This window comes from Diadema antillarum, unplaced genomic scaffold (genome assembly GCF_040938485.1).
Source record: "Diadema antillarum isolate AM-2024a unplaced genomic scaffold, OU_Dant_1.0 seq00000546_RagTag, whole genome shotgun sequence".
In the NCBI taxonomy this organism is placed as follows: Eukaryota; Metazoa; Echinodermata; class Echinoidea; order Diadematoida; family Diadematidae; genus Diadema; species Diadema antillarum.
In genome coordinates this window covers 2,072,525-2,099,660 of record NW_027271492.1, presented here as the reverse complement: position 1 = coordinate 2,099,660, position 27,136 = coordinate 2,072,525, and the positions used below count along the sequence as shown (strand labels likewise).

Here is a 27,136-nt window from a genome sequence, read left to right as displayed (position 1 = left end):
TTTTTTTTTTTGTGAGATACCAAGAAAGCACATATGAAATAGTACAGAGCATACCATTTAAAGAGGAATTCAAAATCGGGTTTAGAACGACTGAAACATCCAAAAACAAAGTAAAACAAAGCGATCGTAATAAAAGGTGGGTCCCACACTTTATTAGAATCGCTCTGTTTTGGATATCTCAGCCATTTCAAAAACCTATTTTCATCAAATAAACGTTTAATTCTTCATGGAATTACATGCTCTTTCTTATTTCATAAGAGGTTTCTCATTGATCTCATCAAAAAATGTAAGAAACCTGAAATTAGGTTTCAACCAAAACTTAACGATCCCTTTAAATAATATGATTTTTGAAGTTTATTGTGTTGGTCAGTGTGAGACCATGCAGCTCCAGCTGTGAGTTGTAGTTCCATGTTGAGACTTGTAAAGCCATGAAATCTTCCCACATCTGTTTGCATAATACTTTGTTGCTATCACGATGGTCACGATCTCATTGAAAAAATAAAAAATGAACAAAAAATGTACGTGTGTGTGTGTGTGTGTGTGTGTGTGTTTGAAAATTCTGAACATTTCAATTCAGTCCGGTTTTGATGAAAGGGCTACCATTCTTTTTACCTAATTTACAATGGTAAGAGATATGCATGGTGTGGAAGCACACGTTCATGTTCATGAAACCATTTATTGTTAAAAGCCTAGCTTTCTTCCCGATGGATAGACAAAATGTACCTCTCGTGACTCTATTGCCATCTCGTACTTGGAATGAGACAGCGAAAGTGTTGCGGAGTAAAAATATCTGTTTATATTTCAATTATGATATCTCAAGGCATTGATTTTCATTTTGAAATATTGACAATTCTCAGCTAAAACCTCAATAGACAAAGATGTATTCTTTATGATACACCAGGAATTTGTAATTACCTGCAAGATAATATCAATTCCAAACTACGAATATGTCGCAAAGCAGGGTTTTACTAAGACGTGCAGGACTTTGTGCTACTTTATACGTGATACAAGCTCTTTCAAACTGCACGCTTTAGCAATATAATCTTAAATGTCGCAAAGCGGCGGTTTTTCTAATAATTTGACGCGCAAGACACTCTTGTGCTGCTTTATACAATTCACAAGCTCTGTCCAACCAGGGAGGTGGCGAACAGCTCTTCCACCTCCCTGGTCCAACTTCACGCTGAGTTCAATGTAATGAACTCGTATTCATATTACATCAATCTGCTCTCCGATATACTAAGAGCTAAATTAGATACAACACAACCACCACGACTGCAATCAAAGGTTATTAACAAAACTAACTTACCATGCTTGAGTCCATCACAGTTACCAAGCTGGACGTTGTCAAACATATGTTCTTCTATCTCCAGAAAACACTGGAGAACATCAGCAGTTTCAAGTCGAATAAAAAATGCTACGATTAGCAGCGAGATTATGTCCCTGTCTGGTTCTGCCCCTTGTTTCACCGAGTTTTATCAAATCGCGATCGATAGTTCCGAGAAAAATGCGTGTTATGAGAGCCGGTTTTCGTCATTGGCATAATGAGTTGTCATTATGCCACGCTCTCATTTCTTCTCTCCCTCAATACCCCCCCCCCCCCCCCTCTCCCCCAGGGATGCCAAGTTCAATTTTTTTTTTTTTTTTGTGAGTGAGATTTTCATGACTCGGCATCTTGGCGAGCAATGTGCGCGCGAGCGAGGGTGTGGGAGGGTTCCCCCCCCCCCCCGTGGCCTCCCACGGTAGGGAGCTTTTTTCAATTTTTATCTCTTAATGGTGCAGTCAGGTGCATACTTAAGTGACTATTTTTCACTTATTTTGAAAGACAATAGGAAAATACACCTTCAATTTGTAACTATCACTTTAATCCTTTGAGCTACGCTCCTTATTATAGGCCCGAATTGCAGACTTCGCCCGATGCGTGAGAAAAATGGGTGCCATGCATGAGATCGTGAGACGTCCCCTAAATGCTTGAGTCTCACTCAGAATGCGTGAGACTTGGTAGCTCTGCTCCCCCTCTTTGCGTAATTTTCTCTCACTCTTCTCTTCATCTAGCAATGTCTCTCCCTCCCAACCTGTCATCTTCGTTTCACATTTCGGTTTATTAACCCCTTTTAAAATGCTTTTACCACTGCAAACAAGGCAAGTGCTTAATTCTGACATGTCGTAACGAAGACGCAAACTACTAGTACATACATCTAGACCAAGGAGTTATCTGATAACTTCTTGCATAGACATACCACCAATGACCGTAAACGTCCATGGACCTACACGTATAGTTGTCGGGGTGGCATAGTAGTATGCTTTGCAGAGAATCGTGCATGATTTGGTGTGCTTGCCACTTAATTCTTTGCTCTCTTTTGATTCAGTTTAATCATTTTGATTTGAAATACACGTATTTATACAAAATCAAGCAAAACTGTTCAAATTTTTCATATTTTTTTTTCTTGGGGTCAAAACGGTGTTAATATGGTGCCATTATTAATCACTGCTATTAGAAAAAAAAAACTTAGTGGCTGAAAAATCGCTATTACAGATACTACTTGTATTTTGAATCTCGATAGCAACATTGCATAATTTCATTAATGAATTAGATACAACGCATATACACGTGCGTCTTTCATACATATACATATAAGATCATAAGGGAAACATGTGTAAATATAGCAATTCATTAGACGTGACTGGTGTGTACAAATGGGGAGGAATATCTTCCCGTCTTTTATTTCTTTTTGGAGCTTTGGGGTTTTCTTAATATCATTTCCACCTTCTGCTACATAATATGGCCAATAAATAAGTCCACAATGCAATACAAGTCGTCAATCTTGTATACAATAGGCCCTATTGATGCATATTGCTTGTAACACCAGGTGTCTAGACATGCTAGACATATAAGCACTGAACCATTTGAAGCAATTCACTTTCAAACACTGAGATCAACATAGAAATTTAAAGTTTGATGGGATTTATTCAGCTTTTTGCAAATCTTAAAGTTAAATCTACATGATGAGAAGCAGACATTCTGGACATTGAGACGACGCATTCTTATTAAATATTGGGACGTCCATCTCTCAAGATCGTCTATTCCATACTCTTCCTATTTCACTTTCATAACATACATATACGGGATGTAAGACGGGGGTGTGGGTTTTGGGGTGCTGCCCCTCCCCTTCCGACTTTATTAGTTTTAGATCAGAAAGAAGAACACCTCCAAAGCCCTTAGACTCAGGATTCTCCGGAGTAGCTCAAGGAAAGGAACTTCCTCTTGATAGTACACCATCAGCAGGGGCCATTACTCCACCACCATCTCCCCTCCCCCCACCATCCACGTACACAACGTTCCACAGCCCCCTGAAAAATAACTGCCGCTAGTTTCATCTAGTAGGCCTATGTTATAGTTCTACGCTCACAATGTCGTGATATATTTCTCGAATATTACAACAACGCAAATGCATGGCAGGCCATGCGATACGAATGAGAAACACTCTTTCCTTTTCAGGATCTGCTCTGGCTAAGCTACACCACTATGTTCTTAAAACACCATTAAAGGACAAGTTCACCTTTATAAACATAAGGATTGAGAGAATGTAGCAATATTAGTAGAACACATCATTGAAAGTTTGAGGAAAATCAGACAATCCGTTCAAAAGTTATGAATTTTTAAAATTTTTGTGCAGCAACCGCTGGATGAGAAGACTACTGCAGTGTATGAATAACTTGCGTACAACAATATAAGGAAAATATAAAGAGAATTTCACAAAATTCCATCTTTTGAAAAAAGTACACATTCCCCTGACTCGTTACCGACAAATGTTATGGGCAATATTGTTCCCCCTGCCTTTAGAAAGAGGTAAGTCAAGAGCTCTTTTATTATGCGAAAAAAAATGAAAATATGTTGAATTTTCTTTTACATTTTCTTTATACTGTTGTACGCATATGACTCACAAGCTGTAGTAGTCTCCTCATCCAGCGGTTCCAACACAAAAATTTTAAAAATTCATAACTTTTGCATCGATTGTCCAATTTTCCTCAAACTTTCACTGATGTGTTCTAATATTGTTGCATTCTCTCAATCCTTATGTTTATGAAGGTGAACTTGTCCTTTAAAGAAGAAAACATCTATTCTGTGCTTTCCATATTCTCTACAACTAATGACGTCATCTATTACATCAGAAACCACTAGAGCTAATCCTCATACCATCATATATTATGTCATTAATTCCCCTGTCACATGTTCCTGTGATACAAAAGCAACAAACAACTACAACAAAAATTCCACTTTTCACACTTTGAAAACTTTCTCCTTCAGGTATTTAAAATCTCATGCCAGTGGAGAGTATCTGGCAGTACCTCTGCACGTGCTGCGGACGCCTAGCTGCTTCCTCTCCAATACAATTAAAGCAATTCTTTCCTTCATTCCTTCCTTTCCTCCTTTCTTCTTTCTTTCTTTCCTTCCTTCCTTTCTTCCTTCCTTCCTTTTCTTTCTTAGTGCCCTTCCCATTTTCTCTTGTTGTTCTGTCTCAATCTTTCTTTTTCCCCGAGCGTTTGTGTGCCTTGGTACTCTTCTTTTTTTTTCCTTTTGTAAGTTCAATATGATATTAACCCGTTGAGGACGGTTTGATTTTGCTACAACACGCATTTCCCATAGACACCTGCCCGAGTATACTCGGGACTCGTCCTCAACGGGTTAAGTGGCCAGCATCTCTACAAGCTTGTCTTTTACATGGGCCTCTTTTTCCAATGATACAATGATTTTGAAAATATAGTATCATATGTGCATGTTTTCTTATTGTTGTATTGCATTTTTTGTTTGTGTTTTTCTATGGAATCGAAAACAAAAATGTGATATCGGAAATCAATTTGAATTGAATTGAATTAAATCAAATTGAATTGAATAAGTGACGTCGAGTACAAAGTGGCATGAAAGCAAGATAAAACTCTAAATGCCAAGCGACTTTATGCACCCAATCCAGTTTCCTACGAAAAGATAGGACAGAGCTGCAGTGATCCGAATGACTTGCATAGATGACTTTCATAATGACCAGGCCGGGGCAATTCCATCAAAACTTGTCCCAACCTCCGCGGGTATTTTGTATATCTTCAGTCGCGAAATAATGTCCCCTCGTCGATGACCAACTACCCATGAAGGTAAGCGAAGTATGTTCATCTCTGCTACGACCACACATCCAGGCGTTCCCTGTGACATAGAGGGGATCTCTGATGGGCGTGGCCTACTTTCAAGGCTGTCTTCCTTTGTAAATCCAGCTGCACGTACGTCAATCCGTAAAGAACGAAATGGTCGCCTGCATAAACGGAAAATGATTGCGTGATTTCAAAGACGTATGTTCCTGTCGATATACCCGTCCGTTGTATGATACAATGTTTTCTTCAGAAATCATGTAAATCGTAACTGCGTGTAACAGAAATGAGGATCCATCTATATTTGTATATAATCCTGTTCTCTGCAATTTTGGAAAAAAAATCAGCAAATTAATTGTACCATCCATAGAATGATTTAACATGACACTTTTTTACATTAGGGAAAGAAAGGACACTTCTCACATGCGACGGTTTCTTTCTTTGAGGTAATCAACTCCTCATGTGTCAATGGATACTACTCGACTCTTCAGAGAGAGAGAGAGAGAGAAAAAAAACACACATAATATGGAAGAACATTAAGTACATTTGTGTCCACTCTTGCTATTCATGAAATTAAGTTCATCCCTATACAATGTGCGTTCAAAAAGGCAATTGTCTGTTCAATTCATGTTTGCTTAGTTGTTGTTTTTTTCTTCGAAAGATAACATTAGTCCATCGCAAATGACAATTTGAAGAGGAAAGATGAGAATGATGTGAAAAGAAAGAAGATAACTTCGTGCTTATGCAAACCTAGGTAGGAGAATGCTGATGTGGGGCGACGCCTCGTCAAACCAGAGAACTCCCGATGGCTTCTTCTTGGATACCCATCATCCATCACACCTCGCCTGTTGTCATAGCGCCACACCCAACGACCGGTGAAGAGGTACGATTTGTCGAGCTCGGCGTCGTAGAGGGCAGCATCGATAGTTACGAAAAGAGGAATTCCCGTCTCCGTGACGCGCTGCCAATGATGAGTTCCGCCAGCTGAACCGTTCGTAACATTCCTGATGACGTGCATGTCGAGATCTGGGGGCACATTACATTTCGCAAACAACACACGCTTAGCTGCTGTGGTGGCTACAGCATATCACTCAAGAAAATGAATGGTAATTAGTAAATGTAGGCCCTATACTATGTGAGACAAGTTGTTGTTGTTGTTGTTGTTGTTGTTGTTCACATAACGTACGTTACGCATTTGCCCGATTGCGTTTTGATTACATTATTATGTATGATAATCAACGCGAAGAATTACAACTTGGTCGGTTGATTTTGGAACCTCTAAATTTCAAATAAGGCAGCGTATGATCGGATAATTTTATTGTTCCTCTCAATAAATACAGGATTTGCCACCATAGACTGAGTACGACTCTGATTACCAAAGAATAACAACTTACAAAATCAAATAGTTGTTATCGATTTGCTGGTTCAGTAGACACTAAATGGTTAACGTAATAAGATATGTTAAACTGTATTTCATGCTACTGCATATCTTAAGTTCTTGAGAGGTACTTATGCATTTTCTTTTTAACTCCTTACAGGTGAACAGGACCCATTCGTCGAGGGCGCTGCGATAAAATGCCGCTGTCACCTTCTGACCTTCCAACTCGACGCCGAAGTACGACCGGAGAGTTTCACGCTGGGTGGACGCCGCCCTCTGCCGGTCAGAAATGTTCACCCGCCAGAGATACTGGCCCTGCAATGAATGAAGACGGAAATGACGCATTGGCACTGTTTTTTCATTGAGACAGTACGTGAGCTTCCGAGGCTTAATTAACACTGCACTTCGCCATGTTAAATGAATTGACGATTTACGAGATTTGATTTGCAGATACTAGTAATGACTTACTGCCGTAGGACCTTTAGTATATACCCAGTTAGCCATGGGCAGCCTTGTCGAAAAAGAGCAATTCTTTCAGCTTCCTATATCTTAAAGAGGACACAAATATCTAAGCCTACATCCCTGTACCTTTAAACACACAAAAATCTGTTTTTGGTTTTACTTTTCTGCTTGGATTTCCCGTATGTCTGTTCACATAGATTAATTTTGTGAGGGAATCAAAAGATTTCACCGTATATTGGCTCTTAAAGCATGATTTAACTTTGCTATACCACAGGAAAACATTAGTCTACAAAATGTTTGATGATGTTGAATGACAGCTTGCCATTTTAGACCGGAGAAAAAGTCCTAAACCCTAAAAATCTTGAGAATCTTGAGATCGTGAGAATCACAGTGTCGAAAGTGTAAACGTATAAGCGTCTCACCCGGAAAAGAAAGAGAGTCTGTCCAACCGATTCCATCGCCGTGAAATGATCAACGCAAAGCTCTCTGGGAAGGGCATTCTGATTAACCCCATTTTCCCATGGTAGAGTCAGATAGGTTTTGGCGCCCGAGTTCGGTCGTGCGTTGTAATTACTCGTGACTGGCATCCGGGCAACAGCTAATGGCGTCACAATGGTGCTCATTACATATTCAACGTTGTCTTGATCTTTAGAGTACTGCGTTGTTCCTTCGATTGGGTGTTCAAATGAACTGACCCCCTGCGGAGTAGAATGTGTTGTGATAATGTCCGTTGTCTCCTTTAAAAATGTCGACTGCGGATCTGAACCCGATGACGTAATAGAGTGGGATGACATGGACACAGAACTTGACTCAACGTCGGAAGGAGTATGTTGGGTCGTAGAGACATCATATCCGAGGGTCGTTTCACTGTCATTTTCCGGGGTTTGTGTGGATGTAGATATGTCTATATTACGTGTGTCAGGTCTATCTCGTGTACCTGTTTCAACTTCTGGAATGATTGTAGGTCTGACTCGATTTTCAAAATGCGTACCCATGTTTTTACTATTTGTTGAGCTGCCACGCGCGGTAGTTATAGAGTTCGTGTGAGAATGTGGCAGTAAAGTGTTACTCGAGGACGTTGCATCTGGGGACACTGTTGAAACCTTGGATGACATCCACTGAACGGTTTTTGAGGTAGGCGAACCATCTACTGTCATATCACTGGATGCGGTACCACCATCCCCTCTTGGGAGTGCCGATGTTCCAAACTCAGGTCGAATCCCATTATCTGTAGCATCTGTGATGAGGCCTCGAGGTTCTTCATCGAGTTTCTCGGGAGCACCGTCTTTGGCAGTGGAGTTCAGCATTTGTCTTCGAGCGCCCTCCAGCGATGATGGGTGGGGAATGTTTCCCGGGGTATATTCACTGTCTTCACTTGTCTCTTCTTGATTCGAATATCCGCTCGAAGCACCACGTGCTCCATCATGTGTGGTTAAAGTTTCTGGAGATTCTCCCAGAGCGCTTCCTGCTCTTGTCGTGGGCGACAAAGTTGCATCTATTCCAGTGGTCGTTGCCATGGCAATGTCTGAAGATGTAGCGCTAACTGTAGCTTCTGTCATCGTAATGACATCTGTCAATCCAGTAAAATCTGTTGAAATATCACAGTGATAGAAAATCACGGGACCTCCCATGTTATTAGAAGCAGACGAGTAGACCTCCTACACAACATAGTTTTGAGATAAAGTCAAATTCTTCTTATGGCAAACTCGGAGTGATCGTGCATGCCTAATCTGTCATTACAGCGTGCAATGTGTTTCTGTTAGTATGATTACTGAATTTACCAATTCTCTTATTGGACATTACCGGCGTTAAAATGATATTGTAGATCCGACATTTGAATGTCTTCGTTAATGGTGATTCAAGGTGCTCGGACATTTTATTGGCGATGCTACTTAAACTTGTTGTGAAAGGAAAGCCTAGTATCAATTCCACCTATCCCCTCCTTCCTTCACACCCACATAAATGATTTTATTGTTCAAACATGGAACTACATAAAGTTACATTATTGCAGCTCCATGGTTCAAATCATAGCAATATAGCGTTGTATAAATTAGTCACAACGGCAACCCAGACCTTACGAGATTGAAAGATATTTGCCCTGCTTTCAATGGAAAGTTTTAGCTGCATGGAGTCCAGGAAAATTGCAATATGTTTATAGCTCGACATTTTTCGTGCATATATCGATTGTGAAGCGTGTTGACATTTTGCATCAATTTCGGACAAACTGACTATGTTACAGAAACTATAACAGGTATGATAATGTACAAGTAGGCCTACGTACGTTGCTCTACCCGTTTTCGATATTTTTTTTCCCACTAGATTATGATGTAATCGACTTTTAAAGAGTCGTAACTTCAAACATACTCACCTGTTGTTGGGGATTCGCACGTAAAATCCGGATCCTCGGCCTCTAATTTAATACAGAACAGAAAAGATAAGAGGTTTGAATGTCTCATTATATTCTAATGTCGTTTGGGTAATCCCATTAATGTCACAGTATGATTTTACAAATTTCCTGTCGAATGCTCTCAACTAGTTAGTCTTGACAGAAAATGACATGACTAAGTGACACAGAGAAGGTAATGAGGGGTTGAAATAAAAGCAATGCTGAATAGCAAGGTGTCCCTTGTGGTAGTGGCCCTGCGCTTTGTTGTTTCTAATAATGTCGATACCTGTGATCAATGTCCACGATGTACCAAGGTGTGACCGTGAGTAACGTCACAATCACTTGCACCCCCCCCCCAAAAAAAAAGAAAAAGAAAAAGAAAATAAATAAATAGAAAAGATTTGAAGTAGACACGATGAATGATTTTGACGTACCACAAACTCCACACATGAGCGGACAGTAACGGGGAATGTAGCTATAGATGGGGCACACGAACGGACCAGGCCAGCCGGGGCTTTTCCAGCAGTATTCGTGAGTGTCCACGCACGGCTCTGCAGCAGGAGTCAAGACATGAACACAAAATAGCATGAATTATCTTGAGTGACATTTTCTGCTCTTGGTCGGTTAAAGTCCTTTTTATCTCAATCATAACTCGGATAGAGTTCATAGCAAAACCGAGGGCAGCCTTTTTAGCGTTAGCACTGCTTTTCCAGAAGATCCTGCTAACAAAACTTCTCATGCATATAAGTCAATAACCCATATCAGAGCAACTGGGTCAAATGAAACATTGTGGGTTGTTCAAGGTTGAAAGCACCTATAGAGAGGGACTCGAACTCTGGGTCTCAAGTACAAGAGTCCGGAGTCTTAACCACTACACCTCAGAGCCCGTAATTCCCATAATTTAGCTGATTTGCCATTCGGAAATGCCCATAGATCTGGAATAGGACCAACCATGCAGTGTTTCCGATGATAATGAGTCAGGCAGGTACCTCGTTTACACTGTTTCCTTCGCAGCGGTCCTTAGTCTGACACAGATAATATACTGGTTTTTCGAAGTTCATCGTAAATCACTTAGTAGTTCAAAAAACTCGTGACCATGTCACACAGGCACAAGGAAACAGTTTTTCTCTCCCTTTTAGAGGGCCATATCAGTGTAAGAAAAGCTTGAAATTTTGATGGGAAAATTGGAAGCAGATAGAAAACATATCATAGTAGGAGATGTTCTGTATAAAAACGTGCTTCTCCTTTGAATAATAACCTAGGCATATTCCGTCTAATATTTCTCTATATTAATAGATGCAGGGTTTTTTTTTTAAGATGATTTGATGAAATAAGTTTGAATGTGATGCGCAATGCGATAGAGTATCAACCCTTGACGCATTCATCAGTGCACATGCAGCTAAGTTTCAGTAATACCAATGATATTCTCTTACTCTTACATGCCCATGTTTCTCCCGCTATGCAGTATTTGATTGTTTGTTTGTTTGTTTGTTTGTTTGTTTGTTTGTTTGTTTGTTTGACAAAACCGTGTTTGTAATCTTTTCCTTTCGTATCTAAAAATTAGTTCATATACATGTATTTCACTTTTCCAATACCGGTATTATATTTGTAATTGTGGTGTTCTGTATTTCTAACCTTTCAGTGTGGACCCATCCGACAACCAGCCTTTGGCTGACGAGGGTGTTCCACCCAATGAGTGGAAAATGAAAACTGAATCGAATTGAATTGATCATCTTTGACACACGCTGTGGGTATACATCGTCTCGTTCTATTTTGATTTCTCTCCTCTTTTTCTATTAGAGATTTATTGGACCTGTTGAGAAAGCTTGCCTTCTTTGCCTCCCCGCGTTGACGACAAGGAGTATCAACGAACATTATGAGACATCAGCGCCGCAACAGCGCAGCACACGAGATTCTTGTCTAAGTTTAAAGGGACTGTACAGTACTGGTTGAGGTGGGGATTCAGGTTTATAACATTAATAAGTGAGATAAGGAGAAATCTCTTATGAAATGTGAAAGAGCATGTAATTTTAAGGAGGATTCAACATTTATTTGATGAAAATTGGTTTTGAAATGGCTGAGATATCCAAAAAAGAGCGATTCTAGTAAAGTGTGGGACCCACACTTTATTACGATCGCTTTGTGTTACTTTATTTTTGGATGTTTCAGTCATTCCAAATCCGATTTTCATCAAATACACTTTGAATTCCTATTAAAATGGTATGCTCTGTACTATATCATAATTGTTTTCTTGGTATCTGGCAAAAAGTTAAAAGCCCAATCAGTGGCGTATCTAGGGAAAACGGCGCCCGGGGCAAGCGCGAAAATTGCGCCCCTAATTTTTTGAAAAAGTGTTCAACCCCAACCCCATCCCGGTAGGGACTTTAAACAAAGTCCACATGATATGCTTTTTCAAGCACTTAAAAGGGTTCTTTTGAGGGTGATTTAAATGTAATGAATTTTGATAAATTTTGGCGAGCGAGCGCAGCGAGCGAGCCGAAAATTTTGTTATTTCAGCTTAGAAAACAATGAATTCTTGTCATTTTTTGCTAATCAAATCTTACAATTCCTATCAAGATATAGTGACGGCCTTATAGATAACGATTTATACCAACAAACTGCATTCATGAGGAATTTAAAAAGTACTCTAAATTAGTACGCGCGAGTTAGCCGAAATTTGTATATTTCCACGTCATCATCACGTTTTGTTCTTTGAGGGTGATCTAAATGTAATGAATTTTGATAAATTTTGGCGAGCGAGTGCAGCGAGCGAGCCGAAAATTTTTGTATTTCTGCTTACAAAACATGAAATTCTTGTCAGTTTTTGCTTATTAAATCTTACAATTCTAATCAAGATATAGTGACGACCTTATAGATAACGATTTATACCAACAAACTGTGGACTTATAAAACTAGTACTCTAAATTAGTACGAGCGAGTGAGCCAAAATTTGTATATTTCCGCGTCATCATTACGTTTTGTTCTTATCTTTTTTGATTTGTTTTTTTTGCGCCCCCCCCCCTCCCATGTTCGAAACCGTTGGCGTCCTCTCTTGATCCAATCGGCGACCGCTTCAGACACGCATGAAATTGCAGCCGCTGCTCCGTGTAACATTTTTCCTGCTTAATATAAAATGACATGTGTGAACACAATAGACATTGTCATTTTGTGCGCGTCATCATCACGTTTTGTTCTTATCTCTTTTTTCTTTTTCTTTTTTGGATAAATTTTGGCGAGCGAGCGCAGCGAGCGAGCCGAAAATTTTTTGTATTTCAGCTTACAAAACATTGAATTCTTGTCATCTTTTGCTTATTTAATCTTACAATCCTAATCAAGATATAGTGACGGCCTTATAGATAACGATTTATACCAACAAACTGCATGAGGAATTTAAAAAGTACTCTAAATTAGTACGCGCGAGTTAGCCGAAATTTGTATATTTCCACGTCATCATCACGTTTTGTTCTTATATCTCTTTTTTCTTTTTCTTTTTTGGATAAATTTTGGCGAGCGAGTGCAGCGAGCAAGCCGAAAATTTTTGTATTTCAGCTTACAAAACATGGAATTCTTGTCAGTTTTTGCTTATTAAATCTTACCATTCTAATCAAGATATTGTGACGACCTTATAGATAACGATTTATACCAACAAACTGTGGACTTATAATACTAGTACTCTAAATTAGTACGAGCGAGTGAGCCGAAATTTGTATATTTCCGCGTCATCATTACGTTTTGTTCTTATCTTTTTTGATTGGTTTTTTTTTTGCGCCCCCCCCCCCCCCATGTTCGAAACCGTTGGCGTCCTCTCTTGATCCAATCGGCGATCGCTTCAGAACGAATGAAATTGCAGCCGCTGCTCCGTGTAACATTTTTCCTGCTTAATATAAAATGACATGTGTGAACACAATGGACATTGTCATTTTGTGCGCGTCATCGTCACGTTTTGTTCTCATCTTCTTCTCTTTTTTTGATAAATCTTGGCGAGCGAGCGCAGCGAGCGAGCCGAAAATTTTTGTATTTCTGCTTACAAAACATTGAATTCTTGCCATTTTTTGCTTATTTAATCTTACAATCCTAATCAAGATTTAGTGACGGCCTTATATAGATAACGATTTATACCAACAAACTGTGGACTTGAAAAAAATACTCTAAATTGTACGAGCGAGTGAGCCGAAATTTGCATATTTCCGCGTCATCATTACGTTTTGTTGTTATCTTGCTTGATTTTTTTTTGCGCCCCCCCCCCCCCCCCCGTATGTTCGAAACCGTTGGCGCCTTCTTTTGATACAATTGACGATCGCTTCAGAAGGAAAGAAATTGCAGCCGCTGCTCCGTGAAACATTTTGCCTGCTAAATATAAAATGACATGTGTGAACACAATAGACATTGTCATTTTGTCCGCGTCATCATCACGTTTTGTTCTTACCTTCTTTATTTATATAAATTTTGGCGAGCGAACGCAGCGAGCGAGCCGAAAATTTTTGTATTTCAGCTGACAGAACATGGAATTCTTGTGTGAACACAATAAACATTGTAATTTTGTCCGCGTCATCATCATATTTTGTTTTTATCTTGTTTGATTTGTTTTTCTGCCCCCCCCCCACCCCACCATTCTCCTCCCCCCCCCCCCCCCCCTTCCGGGCGATTTGTTTCTTCTTCTTCTTCTTCTTTTCTTTCTCCTTCTTCTTCTTCGTTTTTTTTTTTTTTCGTTTTTTTTCTTCGTTTTTTGCGCCCCCAAGGAGTGGCGCCCGGGGCACGTGCCCCCCTTGCCCCCCCCTAGATACGCCACTGAGCCCAATTCTCATCTCCACCAATACTGTATCATCCCTTTAAACTAGACGTGATGGAACTAGATTGTCTATAGGCCTATACATATAAATCTCCAATGCATTCGATTCTTTTTTCAAAAACATGCATTGGCAAACTGATACAGAAAATTTGCATAGGTTGGGGAAAGATAAACCACTACCAAAAAGAAATCTAGAGGTTTAGCCAACCTAAATTTGGCTGGCTAGCCTTTTTTGTTGTTGCTATGCATTCAAAATCATAATCCTTCTTTGAATTACTGAAACGTAGTGGAACGGCTTCATGTTATGTGTTTCACACAGCCATATTCTTATATCGATTATTATTGTTTTCATATCTGTAGCTGACCAATTGAGAAGTAAGCCCTACTTTGTTTTTCGTCGTTTGTGATTTTGGTGATGGCGGAAGCTGTTGATAGGGAAGGGTTTCACATGACGTAGGCACGTTTGTTGATATTTGTTTTATTGTTGTTGTTGTTGTTGTTGTTGTTGTTGTTGTTGTTGTTGTTGTTGTTGTTGTTGTTGTTGTTTGAGAGAGAGAATGTGTGTGTGTGTGTGTGTGTGTGTGTGTGTGTGTGTGTGTGTGTGTGTGTGTGTGTGTGTGTGTGTGTGTGTGTGTGTCTGCATGCCTTGCTCTGCGCGATCCCGTCCTTGTGTGGGAGTCGCAGTCGCTCACGGCCTCATACTTGAACGACGTCGACGAGCTCATTAAAGCACGGATGTGGTTTGTTCTCTACAAGCTATAAAAACAGAAAAAAAAATACTTTCAGCTACAACAGTCATGGGAACAAAAGCTAATCCAAATGATGATTTTTCAGTTGCAAAGTCAAGGGCTTTCCATTAGCTCACTCTATTATGAAAACAGAACGCGAGGCTATACTTGCAGTGCGACCGCCTTTATAGTGTGACAATGAGCATTCCGACTCGCCTTAATAAAGTTCCAGAAGCTATTATACATAATACGAAGTCAAGAAGAAAAACATGTTTTGTATCTTTTCTCTTTTCGTTGGAAGGTTTTAGTTTAATTTTGTTTTTCTTATTTTGGTTTGTTTGCTTTGGCAGCAATGATGTCCATCAAAAACTTTGGTACCATACAAAAAAAAAGCTTTTGATGAACATCATTCTGTAAATACTTACGGGTAACTGTCAGTTATATTTTCATCTACAAAAGAAAGGATACTAGGGTCTACTTGAGTGACAGGAATAGAATAATCCGCGAATGATAGATGGTATTCTACTGTAAGCCGTAGTTGTCAGAGGAGAGAGATAGATAGAGAAAAAGAGAGTGTGTGTGGGGGGGGGGGGGGGGGGTGGGGTAGAGAGGGAGAGGGAGAGATCACACAGAAAGACAAACAAGTTAGTAGTAGTACAGGAACTGAATTACTGCGTGTGGTGTGTGTGCATGTGTTTGTGTGTGATAATGGTGGGTGTGGAAGTATGTATTATGTATGCTACAATTACAGTATTAGTTTCACATAAATTTCTTCTTCTCCATAAAAATATTAGAATAATTAAATATAGAACAGAGAATGTCTTTATTGTTGACCAAATTATTCAATTTTGTTACTTTGTACAGTCAAACCAGATCAAATTACTGTCTTCGGAAGCTATGGAATTTAAATAAATAATATCATTGAAAAAGAATTGTATTCTATGTGTTGATCGTGTGCATAGAGCAATCATCACACCTGTTATATCGTACCAGTAATGAATGGCGAGCTCTTCCATATAATATTTAACAACGGGAAGCTGTCACGGAGAGAAGGGTTGGGGAACGAGAGAAGTGGGTTAAGGGGGATGGGGTGGGGAGTCGGGGATCCTGTACAATAGATCGTGCGAATCGAAAGTCAAGGTCACTCAAGGTTAGCCCACGATGACAGATCGAGGGATCGAAAATCAACTCAACGCACGACAAACTATTTCACAAGTTTTTCCGATTCACACTGCCGCTGCACTCGGTCTGTTTTCTCCTTTTTCTCTCTCTCTGTACTGAAGACATGCCACCACTCACTTTCACATTCGTTGCCATGCCAACCCTTCGCGCAGGAGCAGGTGCAGGTCCGAGCATCCAGCGTGCCACAGTTCTGACATGTCAACCTACATTCTGGTGTGTGAGAAAGAAAAAAAAAGGGGGAAATGAAAACGGGATTTGCTTGCTGGCCTCCCCTTGCGTTTTGCCCTGGTGAAACGATCGCCAGCTAAAACGGGAACATCTTTCAATACATCCTGACGTGTGGGTTGTTTTTTCCTACCCCTGACCCCTCCCCTTTTTTTTTCTCTCTGTCTTTCTTCTTTATTATAACAACAGTCAGCGGTTGCTTTTTAGCAGATAACCGTCACAAAATGTTAGGCATAAAATTCATATGTGGGAAAGCTTACCAGCATCCTGTTAACCCTAGAATACAAATTTATTTTGTCATTGCCCAAAACCTAAGCTGTTTTCACTATATCGCTTCGAACTATAGGACATGCTTTTGATTACACGTTGAATGGCATGGGTGAAGACGGTGTATTACAATGATGTAGTTCCACACTTCGCTGGCTTCTGGAAGTTCTTCAGCCAAACCATTTATATAACGTGTGGGGCATAGTTGTATAATACGTTTTCAAGCCTGAAAAGCAGCTTCGACGTATGATGGCGTGGTATTAATATCATTATGAATTAGGCTTAGATTACTAATTTCATTTCACTCACTCTTCCTCTATATTGCAAAAAAAAAAATACAAACATCGCTTGAAACATTAACGAGATACGAAGAGTAGATTGAATTTAGCATCATCTTTTATAAAATATGGTGCAGACATGAGGGTTTAATCACATAACCGCTGTCAGATGAACCCACTACCGCCTATCATTTCATTTCAATCAAATTTATATTAATCTATTTTCCTTCCACAGAACAGAAGTATGGAAGTTACAAATGATCTTGTGGGTATAAATTGATTGAGTTCATGACGAAGAAACGAATTTCAATCAACAAATTAAATGCTTGCATACATGGTTTTAAGTCAGACTTATGCCATTACTTATATTCTAACAAATACGAGTGATTAAGTAAAAAAAAACCAATAATAAATAATAATGCAAATGATTGCATTTATAAGGCGCTTTATACTGGTGTTTCTAAGCGCACAGTGGTAGCAGCAGCAGCAGCAGAAACAAACAAACAAACAAACAAACAAACAAACAAACAAACAAACAGTGCTGGTATATACCATTGAAAATGGAAGTATAACTACCACCCAGACTCCTCCTTCTGCTATACAACGACTACTGCAATTACTGTACTACTACTACTACCACTACTATACTACTACTACTTCTACTACTACAACTACTACTACTACTACTACTACTACTACTACTACTACTACTACTACCACTACTATACTACTACTACTTCTACTACTACAACTACTACTACTACTACTACTACTACTACTACTACTACTACCTCTACTAGGGCGCTGCTGCTGCTACTACTACCACTGACTGCTACTACTACTACTGCTTCTGCTGCATGCCGCTGTCTGTTTATTTGTTTCTTTGCTTTCATTTTCCATCTGACAAGATAATTATAGAAGCCCAATGAATCACCAATGGTTATACTACCACAACCCCCGGAGTACAGTACAATATTTTGCTCAGCACTGCAATCACCACTTCATGCTAACTCTGTGACTACAACTATATACAGTACTATACTCTGAGATGAAATCAGAAAGATGGGATGATAAGTTATTTTCACCATGGACCTACAATGTTGTAGGCTCATGTTTTCACTCACCACATGGTCCTGAATGGTCGGCGCACGGTCCTGAAAATGTAAAGGAATGTAACGTTATCACTTTTTCACATTTGAAATTGAGTTGAAATAATGAACTCTGGTTGTTTACATATTTCCTAGATTAATGAAAATAATCTAGCATTGCAGTAATATTCTTGCCAAAAAAAAAGGGGGGGGGGGGAGATACACATAAGACAGCACTATGAATTGGAGTTGCTAAAAGAATTTGAAACTTTTGAAAGTTTTTAACGGCCAAGTTGGAAATGATAGTTCAAATGTTGCCTCAGCTCCTATAACATAGGAAATAAAGTGGGAATAAAGTGGGAATAAAGTGGGAGAAAATACATGTATTTCAATCCCCCCCCCTTCCTTACGAATGACAAGAAATGGGGATATATAAAAAAAACTCAACACAAGTATCACATATACCCTTGATAGTCATAATCATAATGATAATTAAAATTCTAGGAAAGGATATTAATGATCCAAATACTGATACACATCATCATCACCATCATCATCACCATGATGCCATATTTGCATGGTAAATGATCTCAATTATTGTACAGAAGATGTCTATGTATTGTCTAAAGATGAAACCAATCAGGGACGAATAGACATTATCATAGAACTGTACACATCGGATTCCTTGAATCATGAAAGAAGTACCATCACTGAAACTTGAGTTTCCATACTACAAACACTATTCAGTCTCGTCTCAACGGTATATATTCTACCTCACCCACCCCTGCCGGTGACACTCTGTAACCATATTATCATTTCCGATTTCCAACGAATCTTACTGTAGAAATGTCAACTGGTAATGGCAATGCATGTGCCAATTTCTCGATCAAATTTAAGTCAAGTTTGGCAACGCGACGTGAAACTGTTATTAGGATTTCCTTCCATTTCCCCATAAATTTCAGATTGGCTCTCTAGCTGTCTTTTAGGAAAATTGCTAAATTTACATGGTTAAACAACAAAAACTCTCAAAACAAATAAATACCGTCTACATAAATCCTTCTGAAGAAAATTTTGTTATTACACATGTACATAAAGGGCTGTGGGCCCTTGACATTTGAAAAAAAGAAAAGAAAAGAAGGGTGAAGTTACGTTCCACTTCTTCGGAGGTTGTTTCGTCGTCTGAAGGTAAATTCATGTTGTTGTTTTTTTTTATTGGTAAATAAAATTGTTCTTGGCCATATTTCAAAACTTTTCATGTATTTAACGCATGTGTTGTAATTCTTTCCCAAGATTTCCCCACGTCCCCCCCCCCCTAAAAAAAAAGGTGGGATGACACTTATATGAAAAAGAGGGCGTCCTTTAAAAGGAGGGCATTAACTCCACGGGATGTTCATTTTTCAGATCCCAGACTGATACGGATAGATCGCTCCTCATATTTTATTTTGATTGACAGACGAGACCCGAAAGCCTTCCGCATTCTGCTTATTTGTCTCGTTCCGTTTAGTACTACATGCACGGGACAATCAATTGATACTATTGGATAAAGAGCGAAAATCCCAGGGGGTAATGTATCGACTGTTAACATTTTGACTACAGGAGACATGCAGTTTATGAGAGTTAATGTCAACGCTGAAATAAGGTGGACTTTGCCTTTGAATCAAGCGTGGAAACAACTAACCAGGACTACGACACCTATCACTAGCTGTGACGCTTTTCAGTGCAACATTTTCACTGATAATGAAAAAAAAGAGGGACTATTAAACAGCAGGGTTTTTATACTTGAAACCAAGTAATATCCTTCTGATGACAAAACGAGCGACTTACGGCACATATTCTCGAAGCATTCCCCGTTCCCCGAGGCACACCGCGTACAGCTTGGCCCGTTGACGTAGGGCAACATTCCCCGAATATTGCCTCTGCGTGTGAAGATAGGAGTACTAATATCTGTCATCGCTGTTATTATCTACTACGGTTTACACAATCGTTTGACAAATATGTATATATATATATATATATATATATATATATATATATATATACAGTGTATGTCAAATACTTTTTTCCCAAGACTGAGAAGTGCAGAATGATATCCTTGAAGAGAATGAGGCAGTATTTAATAATGAGTAGTAGCGGTAAGAGTGACAATAATAAATCATAATGATAGAAATGTAAATAATAATGATAGCAGCTATAATCATTATCATCATCAAAATGATAAAGACATGATGATATAAAACAACAACACCAACAATGATAATGATAATGATGATGATAATAATAATGATAGCAGCTATAATCATTATCATCATCAAAATGATAAAGACATGATGATATAAAACAACAACACCAACAATGATAATGATAATGATGATGATAATAATAATGATAATAATAATAATAGCAATCATATAAAAAAAAATATGCACTATAATCTCAATTCCCAGGAAGGCCGTTCTAGTCGTGGCACTGCTCTTACAGAAGGTTCTGCCATTTATCATGGACCCCACCAATGCCAGGCGTCCATTTATACACTTGGGTCAAAGTAGACACCGAGAACGTAATGCCCCAGTCACATATAAACACGGATGCTCAAGGATTTACACGGTGATCCGGGGACATCCGGGGACATCCGGGGACATCCGGGGACATCCGGGATTTTGGTATGACTGTACACACGGTATCAACACGGCAGCTACACGGATAAGGCCGGCAGAGAGCGGCGTCTACACGGACAAACACGGCATCTACACGGATCAACACGGCAGCTACACGGATCAACACGGCAGCTACACGGCAGCCACACGGACCACCCCGGATTGCTCTGCCAACACGGCAATCCCCGGATGACGCCGGATGTTTTTGACCTCCAAAAGTTGCCGTGTTGGCCTCCCGGCGTCAACACGGATCTCTCCCCGGATCAGATCCGGCGTGGTCCGGGGTGATCCGGGATGTCTATGTGACAGGGGCATAACACCTCGTCGAAGAATGAACGCGCCAACCGGATCTTTAGCAGATGACATCCGGTTTAAAATCTAGAGTCTTTACCCATGCCATGGATCTTCATACCCATACATCACGGTGGTCCTATGTCTCAGCAATTTTACCAACGATTGAGAGAGCAAAAACCTAGTGACTGCGTTTAAGAGTAACTAGCGATTAGATCTATAATTTGCTTGGTATAACTAGAATAAAAGTTTAGCTTATTTGCAAACACGTACTATACACAAATTACTACGTCGCAAAGAATGTTGACACTCCTTTACTGAAGTATGATGACATTTTTTTTTCAGACGTCAATATAGTGTAAAACTTGACTTTCTTTCCACGATCATGTGCACAAACGTGTATGCAACGAAAGACCAGAAATGTTTTCAAAGTGCTCACCTATTTCATAGCTTTTTTTTTTTTTCCTGTAAAGGTCTGTGCTTCTTCCCAACTCAGCCATATCTTGTGGAATAGTTTTCTCTCACTCACTTTATCAAGTCTTCATCATCGTGAACTAACCAAGTTGTTTCCTGATTGTAATGAAGAGCCGATGTCCTTTTTTTATCATATCTCCCGATTTACTTCTTGCGTAAACCTTGCACTGCGACACCAGTAGAGTTCCGGTTTCTAGTGGCATTATTGGGGGTCAAATTGAGTTGAAAGACAGTTCCTACGAAGGACTAAGCGACGAAGTAAAAGTGTCCTGCCTGAAAACACTACCACTGTTACCATGGGAATCGAACCAAGGTCCTAATGATATCGAGTCTATGGTCTCGATTCAGCTTCAAAGGGCTGGTCATGATATATTTAAAAAACCCAATATATGTCGTTATTTGCGTCCTGTCATAACTATTTAATAATAATAATAATAATAATAATAATAATAATAGTAATAATAATAATGGTAATAATAACAATAATAACTGTTATTATTATTATTATCATTGTTATTATTATCATTATCATTATTATTATCATTATCATTATTATTATTAGCATCATCATGAACATCATCATTATGACGATCACTACTACAGGAGATAATACTCATTGATTATATGCATCAGAGATCATGGCCTCGAGAATTGCTTATGGTAGCAGGTATTTCCGGAAAAGTCCATTTCACCTCCCTTTTGGGACTAGTCGAAAGTGTAATCAATTGAGTGATTTTGATTTGATTTGATTTGATTTTATTGTTCCACATCTCAAACACAAATAACATGATACAATCGATTGAACATAAGACTGTCGTAATTACAAAGAATACAAGAGAAGACAATTTTACAAACATGAAATGTGGGGGACCTACTAAAAAGCAGAGCTTGTAATGTACAGGTCCCTATATAGATGAGAATGTTGGTCTTCTTAAACAACCTAATAACGAAAACTATGAAAGGAAGGAAAGGGACGTAAAGGAAAAGAGAGCAAAAAGAGAGAGAAACAAATAAAATACATCAGAGCATAACGAAATAGCCACCTGTATTGCGCTTGCAAGTTTCCTCGTCACCCGAGCAACATAAATTTAGTTACGTAACTGTAAGAATGCGCAAAAATGCACATGATACATAATGATTCATTAATTCAGGAATCATTATGTATCATGTGCATTTTTGCGCATTCTTCGTTTGTCAATGAAATCGTTAATCTGTTGAATAACACTTCGAAACGGGAAACGCAATAGGCGTACCCGGTTAAATGTGTGTGCGCGCGGGTGCACGTAATCGAGACCGACACCCGCGAGTCATACAGCCCATGAGTTCGACACTAAGCAAACAAGGCCCACGAGACCGACACATTAAACCCTGTGTTGCACCTGTCGAACTCATGGGCTTTATTTGCCTAGTGTCGAACTTGGGGGCTGTATGACTCGTGGAATGTATTATGACTCATGGGTGTCGGTCTCATGGGTTGACCCCGTGTGCACGACATGAGTGTATAGTGCCTGTGTACAGTGTATGAGCGCTTCTGTCGTTCTGTATTGCAGGGTTTGAATTCATTAGCTTTCTGTTTATAAGCTTGGATTCATATTCTACTCACCCGGGCAAATAGTTGCAGACGACGATCCAGCGATCGAAGAAAATGTTATCGCCGACGGAACAGCGAGCTCTGCCACACCCAACCTTATTGGTCGACGCCCACACGATCTGCGTGAATATTAAGTAATAGATAAATTTAAGAGACAAAAGACAAGTGTTAAAAAGCAAAACTAGTGTTTTATGCTTTCATTACACCGTGAGCTGCTGCTGATTTTTCCGACAATAATTTACACGTGAGCGAAGTCATGGTACGCCATAAAATTCGCTACTCGATAATGTGAACTTTTTTGAAAGATAAAAATAGATAGTCGAAATTTACTGCTATAAAATGTAAGATCGTATATTTGCTTATTTTTTCTTCTGTTTTTATTTTCATCAGATTCAATTTGTAACTTGTTGTTTGTTTCTGTAGTAAAATTCGGTATATTTAGTTTTGATTTTATTTTTTTGCTTTACTTTATATGTAATATTGTTATTTGATTGTATTTTTTTTTTTGATACACGGACTCACAAGAGGATGACTATTGACTGAAGTGAGCGAACCGTTGTAAGATAAGATCAACTCGAACTCTTTATGAATTCTGTTGCTGCTTTAATTTACTTCCAACTATGACATACTATGGCGTAGTACACTAGGTACTTTAAAGTATGTCACTTATCCATTCGTTACGCACCTGCGTGTAGTGACCACAAATTTGTCCTTCTGCGCATGAATTGGTGTCGTAGTCGTAAAACCGGTCTTCGTTAATCCAAGCCATGAAAGGACTGAGAAGATCTGGAGATCGGTTCCCCGCCAGCACGTAACCAGCCCAGATGTTCTGGCCGAGAAACCGCGATATCGTGGAGTTCTCTGGAATGCCATGCGTCAACGTGCAGCGCGCAGCCCATGCCAGAGCTGCACTAGCAAGGTCTTCGTCCCAAGACTATATGACAGGGAAGACATATCGTTGAGGTCAAGTGTGTATTTTTATGAGACGTTACCCTTTCTAAACGTTCATAAAAGCGTCGCGGATTCAGCCACTTAGAGGATGTACAAATATTTTGGTTATCGATCACCACATTTGTCCAATTCTGCGTCGTAACGTTGTGTAAATATGCAACGTGATAAACAACGTCGTAGCATGCATGGCCATCAAACATGGTTGTGTGAAAGAGAGCAAAGCAACCTACAGACCTTCGGAAAGCAATTGAAAAAAGAAAACATGCTGATGATATTTTGATCAGTCCCGAATCATATTATGAACACATAGCCCCTACCTCCTACTTCAAGTCTCCCTAGTACTGAGTTCTAAAAAGTTTATTAAACTTGACTTCATGCTATGTAGTTAATAAAGTACTCCGTAATAGAAGTTGCATCTGCTTTCAGCGCGATTTAAGTGATTAAGTGATTGCAGCAATGTTAACCCGTTCAATACAGGAACCTGGTCGCCTGTGTATTAAGTCTATGAGGGGTTCAGAATTTAGTATCGAACGGGTTAATTGAACACATCAGTGAAGTTTGAGGAAAATCGGATAGTTCGTTCAGAAGTTTTGGATTTTTACAGTTTCTGTGTCCCCATCGCTGCGAGAGAAGACTGCAACAGTTTGTGACATCTCTGCAGAGCAACGATAAATCATTTTTTTTTTTTAAATAACTAAAATTCAGGAAAACTTCATTTTTTTCTGGCATAATCAAAGATCAATTGACTTACAGTAACTCTTTTCAAAAGTTGGGCATATGATATTACCTTTAACATTTACAGGTCAGTAACAAGGCAAAGGGATTAGTGTTTTTCATTAAAAATTTCTAATTAGAAACACTAGACTCTAATCCCTTTGCCTTGCTACTGACCCAAAATGTTAAAGGTAATGTTACAACATTCGTTATATCGTAGCTCTGCAGAGAAACCATGAACTGTCGTAGTATTCTCTTCAAAGATTTGAATGCGGAGTGGAGATTCGGTTGAGCCCATATCTTAAGTATCAAGGCTGAAGCTTCCGTTATGAAAAGGGCTAAAATAAACGCCGATAAAATGGCACATTCTTACACACGATAACGCGTTACGAAACCCAGGGTCCCACGCGTCAAGTTATGAATGACTTTTGACCGAAGCGAAAGTGAGCTATGACGAGGCAGCAAGATAGAATATGGATGTATATTTTGCGTATAATCATAAATACAATGCAAGGTTATGGTAAGTAATGTAAATATTTTTGATGGCTGCGTTTAACAACTAGCCACATCTTGTCAATTTGTCTTCCTTGAACTTCCGTCCCTCCCCTCCCAACCCCTCCCCCGCCGCACCTGTTAGTCCATTACACATGTAACGAGTTTGACATCTACATTACTGTCCTCCTTTTTTTGAAGCAAGTTGGATGCGGTTAAAAACTGAAGTAACATTGACCTGCGGCTTGCAATGAACTGGACATTTTCTAAAGGGCCGATGAGACGTGAAATTTTGACGTTCAAAAAGAAGAAATCTGGCTGGAAGGTACCTTTTCTTAAAAGAATAATTATGGATCAGAAATTAGCACGGCAAAAGTTTTCACCGATACGTACGTCGAATCTATTCGGGTTCTGTGACCTACAATAGAGCTAGGATAAGAGATGGAGGGGTAAGGGGAGGGGCTTCAGAGAAAATAACAACAATTAGGTTATTTCTGTAATAAGTTTCGACCTACCATAAACTCCATGTTTGCAGCTGACGGTGTCACGTTGCCCCGTTTCTGGTTATGGATATCCACGATTTTGCGCGCCTCTTCAGCGCTGAACGGGACAGACCGCCCATTGTCTCCCATGGCAACTGCTACCCTCCTCCATCCAGGTGGAGAAGAGACGAAAAACAGGATAAAAATCACGAAGCGAACCCACGGAGACATGTCCAAAACCACTATAATAACGCCCAATACTCACATTTTTCTCAGGTAAGGGCCAGAAAGAGGTAGTCGTTTGCAAAACGCAGTGAATTGCCGACAGTGCATTGTTTTTTGTGTTAAAGCACCTGATAACTCGCGATTTCCTGTTCTCCTGTAGAGTTAAGTCCACGAGTAATCAAGGAGATAACCAGACGATTGCCGCTTTCACACTGGTAACCATAGTCACAGACTTATGTCATGCGCAGAGCAAAACGTCATAACACTTACTGATAGTCCACATGACTTTCGTTCGTATTCTAACGATGTGATATGTGTCGATGTGTGTGTGTGCATCCACTGGAATCCCTCCCTCGCCCATTCATGTTCCGTCCCACACACGCTCTGGCGGAAATTACAAATCCTTTAATGCTAGCTCGGAGTAGCAAAGTTATTCAACTCACTGTCTGCGGGCTTCCTCTACTGAGCCTATGAATCTGCGAGGGAAGAATTTTCAACCCCATGCATGCTCGTATAAAAGGTTATCAAAGTCCAATGACTAGGAGGCCGTGGGAAAATATTGCTGATGTTTACAACACAACGGAAATGAGCTCGACGTTACAGTAACAACAGCAACAACAATGACAGTGTAAAAGCAACTACGTTTGGATTTATTCATGAAATGAAGGGGGGGGGGGGTGGGGAGCACCAAAATTGAAGCGAAACTTGACTTCATTATATTGAGGACACATGCCTGGATCGGTGCGAGTGAAATCTTGGCACGGGCCGAGAAGATTAAGTCTTTACCTCCCCACTGCACTGACACTCCAGTTTCACTCTAAGGAATTGGTATGATCCCCGGGGGTGCGACGCCTCGAGGGTGCATCACCATTAACCTCCACGGAACCCTGAGGATCGGACCAGAGGGGTTTTTATTATCTCTTTTTTACCCCACCGCAACTGGTTTATCGGGCACGATTTGCCCGTATAACTCCTTTCTGAGCCGGTTGAAATTGCATATCTAACATTTCATCATTCACCAAAATATGGATACGAGTTTACTCGATAAGGATATATTTCTTTGAAGACATATGAAAGTTCACTTACTCTAATTCTTTGTATCGTTCTACAATAGTTGCTGTGACATCGTGGATTGTTGTTGCCGTCACAACTATAGAGGGCAGCACACGGAATTAGCTGTACATCATTGTGAGGAAATGATCCTATTAAAAGTGCCTACAAAGGTATAGTTTATTTTCATGATATGTGGATGATAACGCTCCTTCATAAACTTAATCTAAGACTGAACAAGAACGGAAAGCTTAGAAAGCCTGCATAATGCGAAAACAGCTGTCCTTAAATGT

At 39.7% G+C, this 27,136-nt stretch overlaps 1 protein-coding gene across 1 annotated transcript in view; it reads right to left on the bottom strand.

Annotated features, from left to right (window-relative positions):
• The window catches only part of LOC139734771 (uncharacterized), a 34,960-nt gene extending 9,007 nt beyond the window's left edge, over positions 1-25,953 (bottom strand). Inside the window, exons 1-12 of the mRNA XM_071645565.1 lie at positions 25,602-25,953; positions 23,615-23,863; positions 22,942-23,048; positions 19,744-19,835; positions 17,956-17,985; positions 16,179-16,271; positions 9,797-9,913; positions 9,345-9,386; positions 8,046-8,564; positions 7,399-7,574; positions 6,673-6,829; positions 5,887-6,162 (exon numbers count right to left, since the gene is read on the bottom strand). Coding sequence (XP_071501666.1) covers positions 5,887-6,162; positions 6,673-6,829; positions 7,399-7,574; positions 8,046-8,564; positions 9,345-9,386; positions 9,797-9,913; positions 16,179-16,271; positions 17,956-17,985; positions 19,744-19,835; positions 22,942-23,048; positions 23,615-23,863; positions 25,602-25,799 — 2,056 coding nt within the window. The 5' untranslated portion in view covers positions 25,800-25,953. The remainder of the gene's footprint in view (positions 1-5,886; positions 6,163-6,672; positions 6,830-7,398; positions 7,575-8,045; positions 8,565-9,344; positions 9,387-9,796; positions 9,914-16,178; positions 16,272-17,955; positions 17,986-19,743; positions 19,836-22,941; positions 23,049-23,614; positions 23,864-25,601) is intronic.
• Between the last annotated feature and the right edge of the window lie 1,183 nt (positions 25,954-27,136).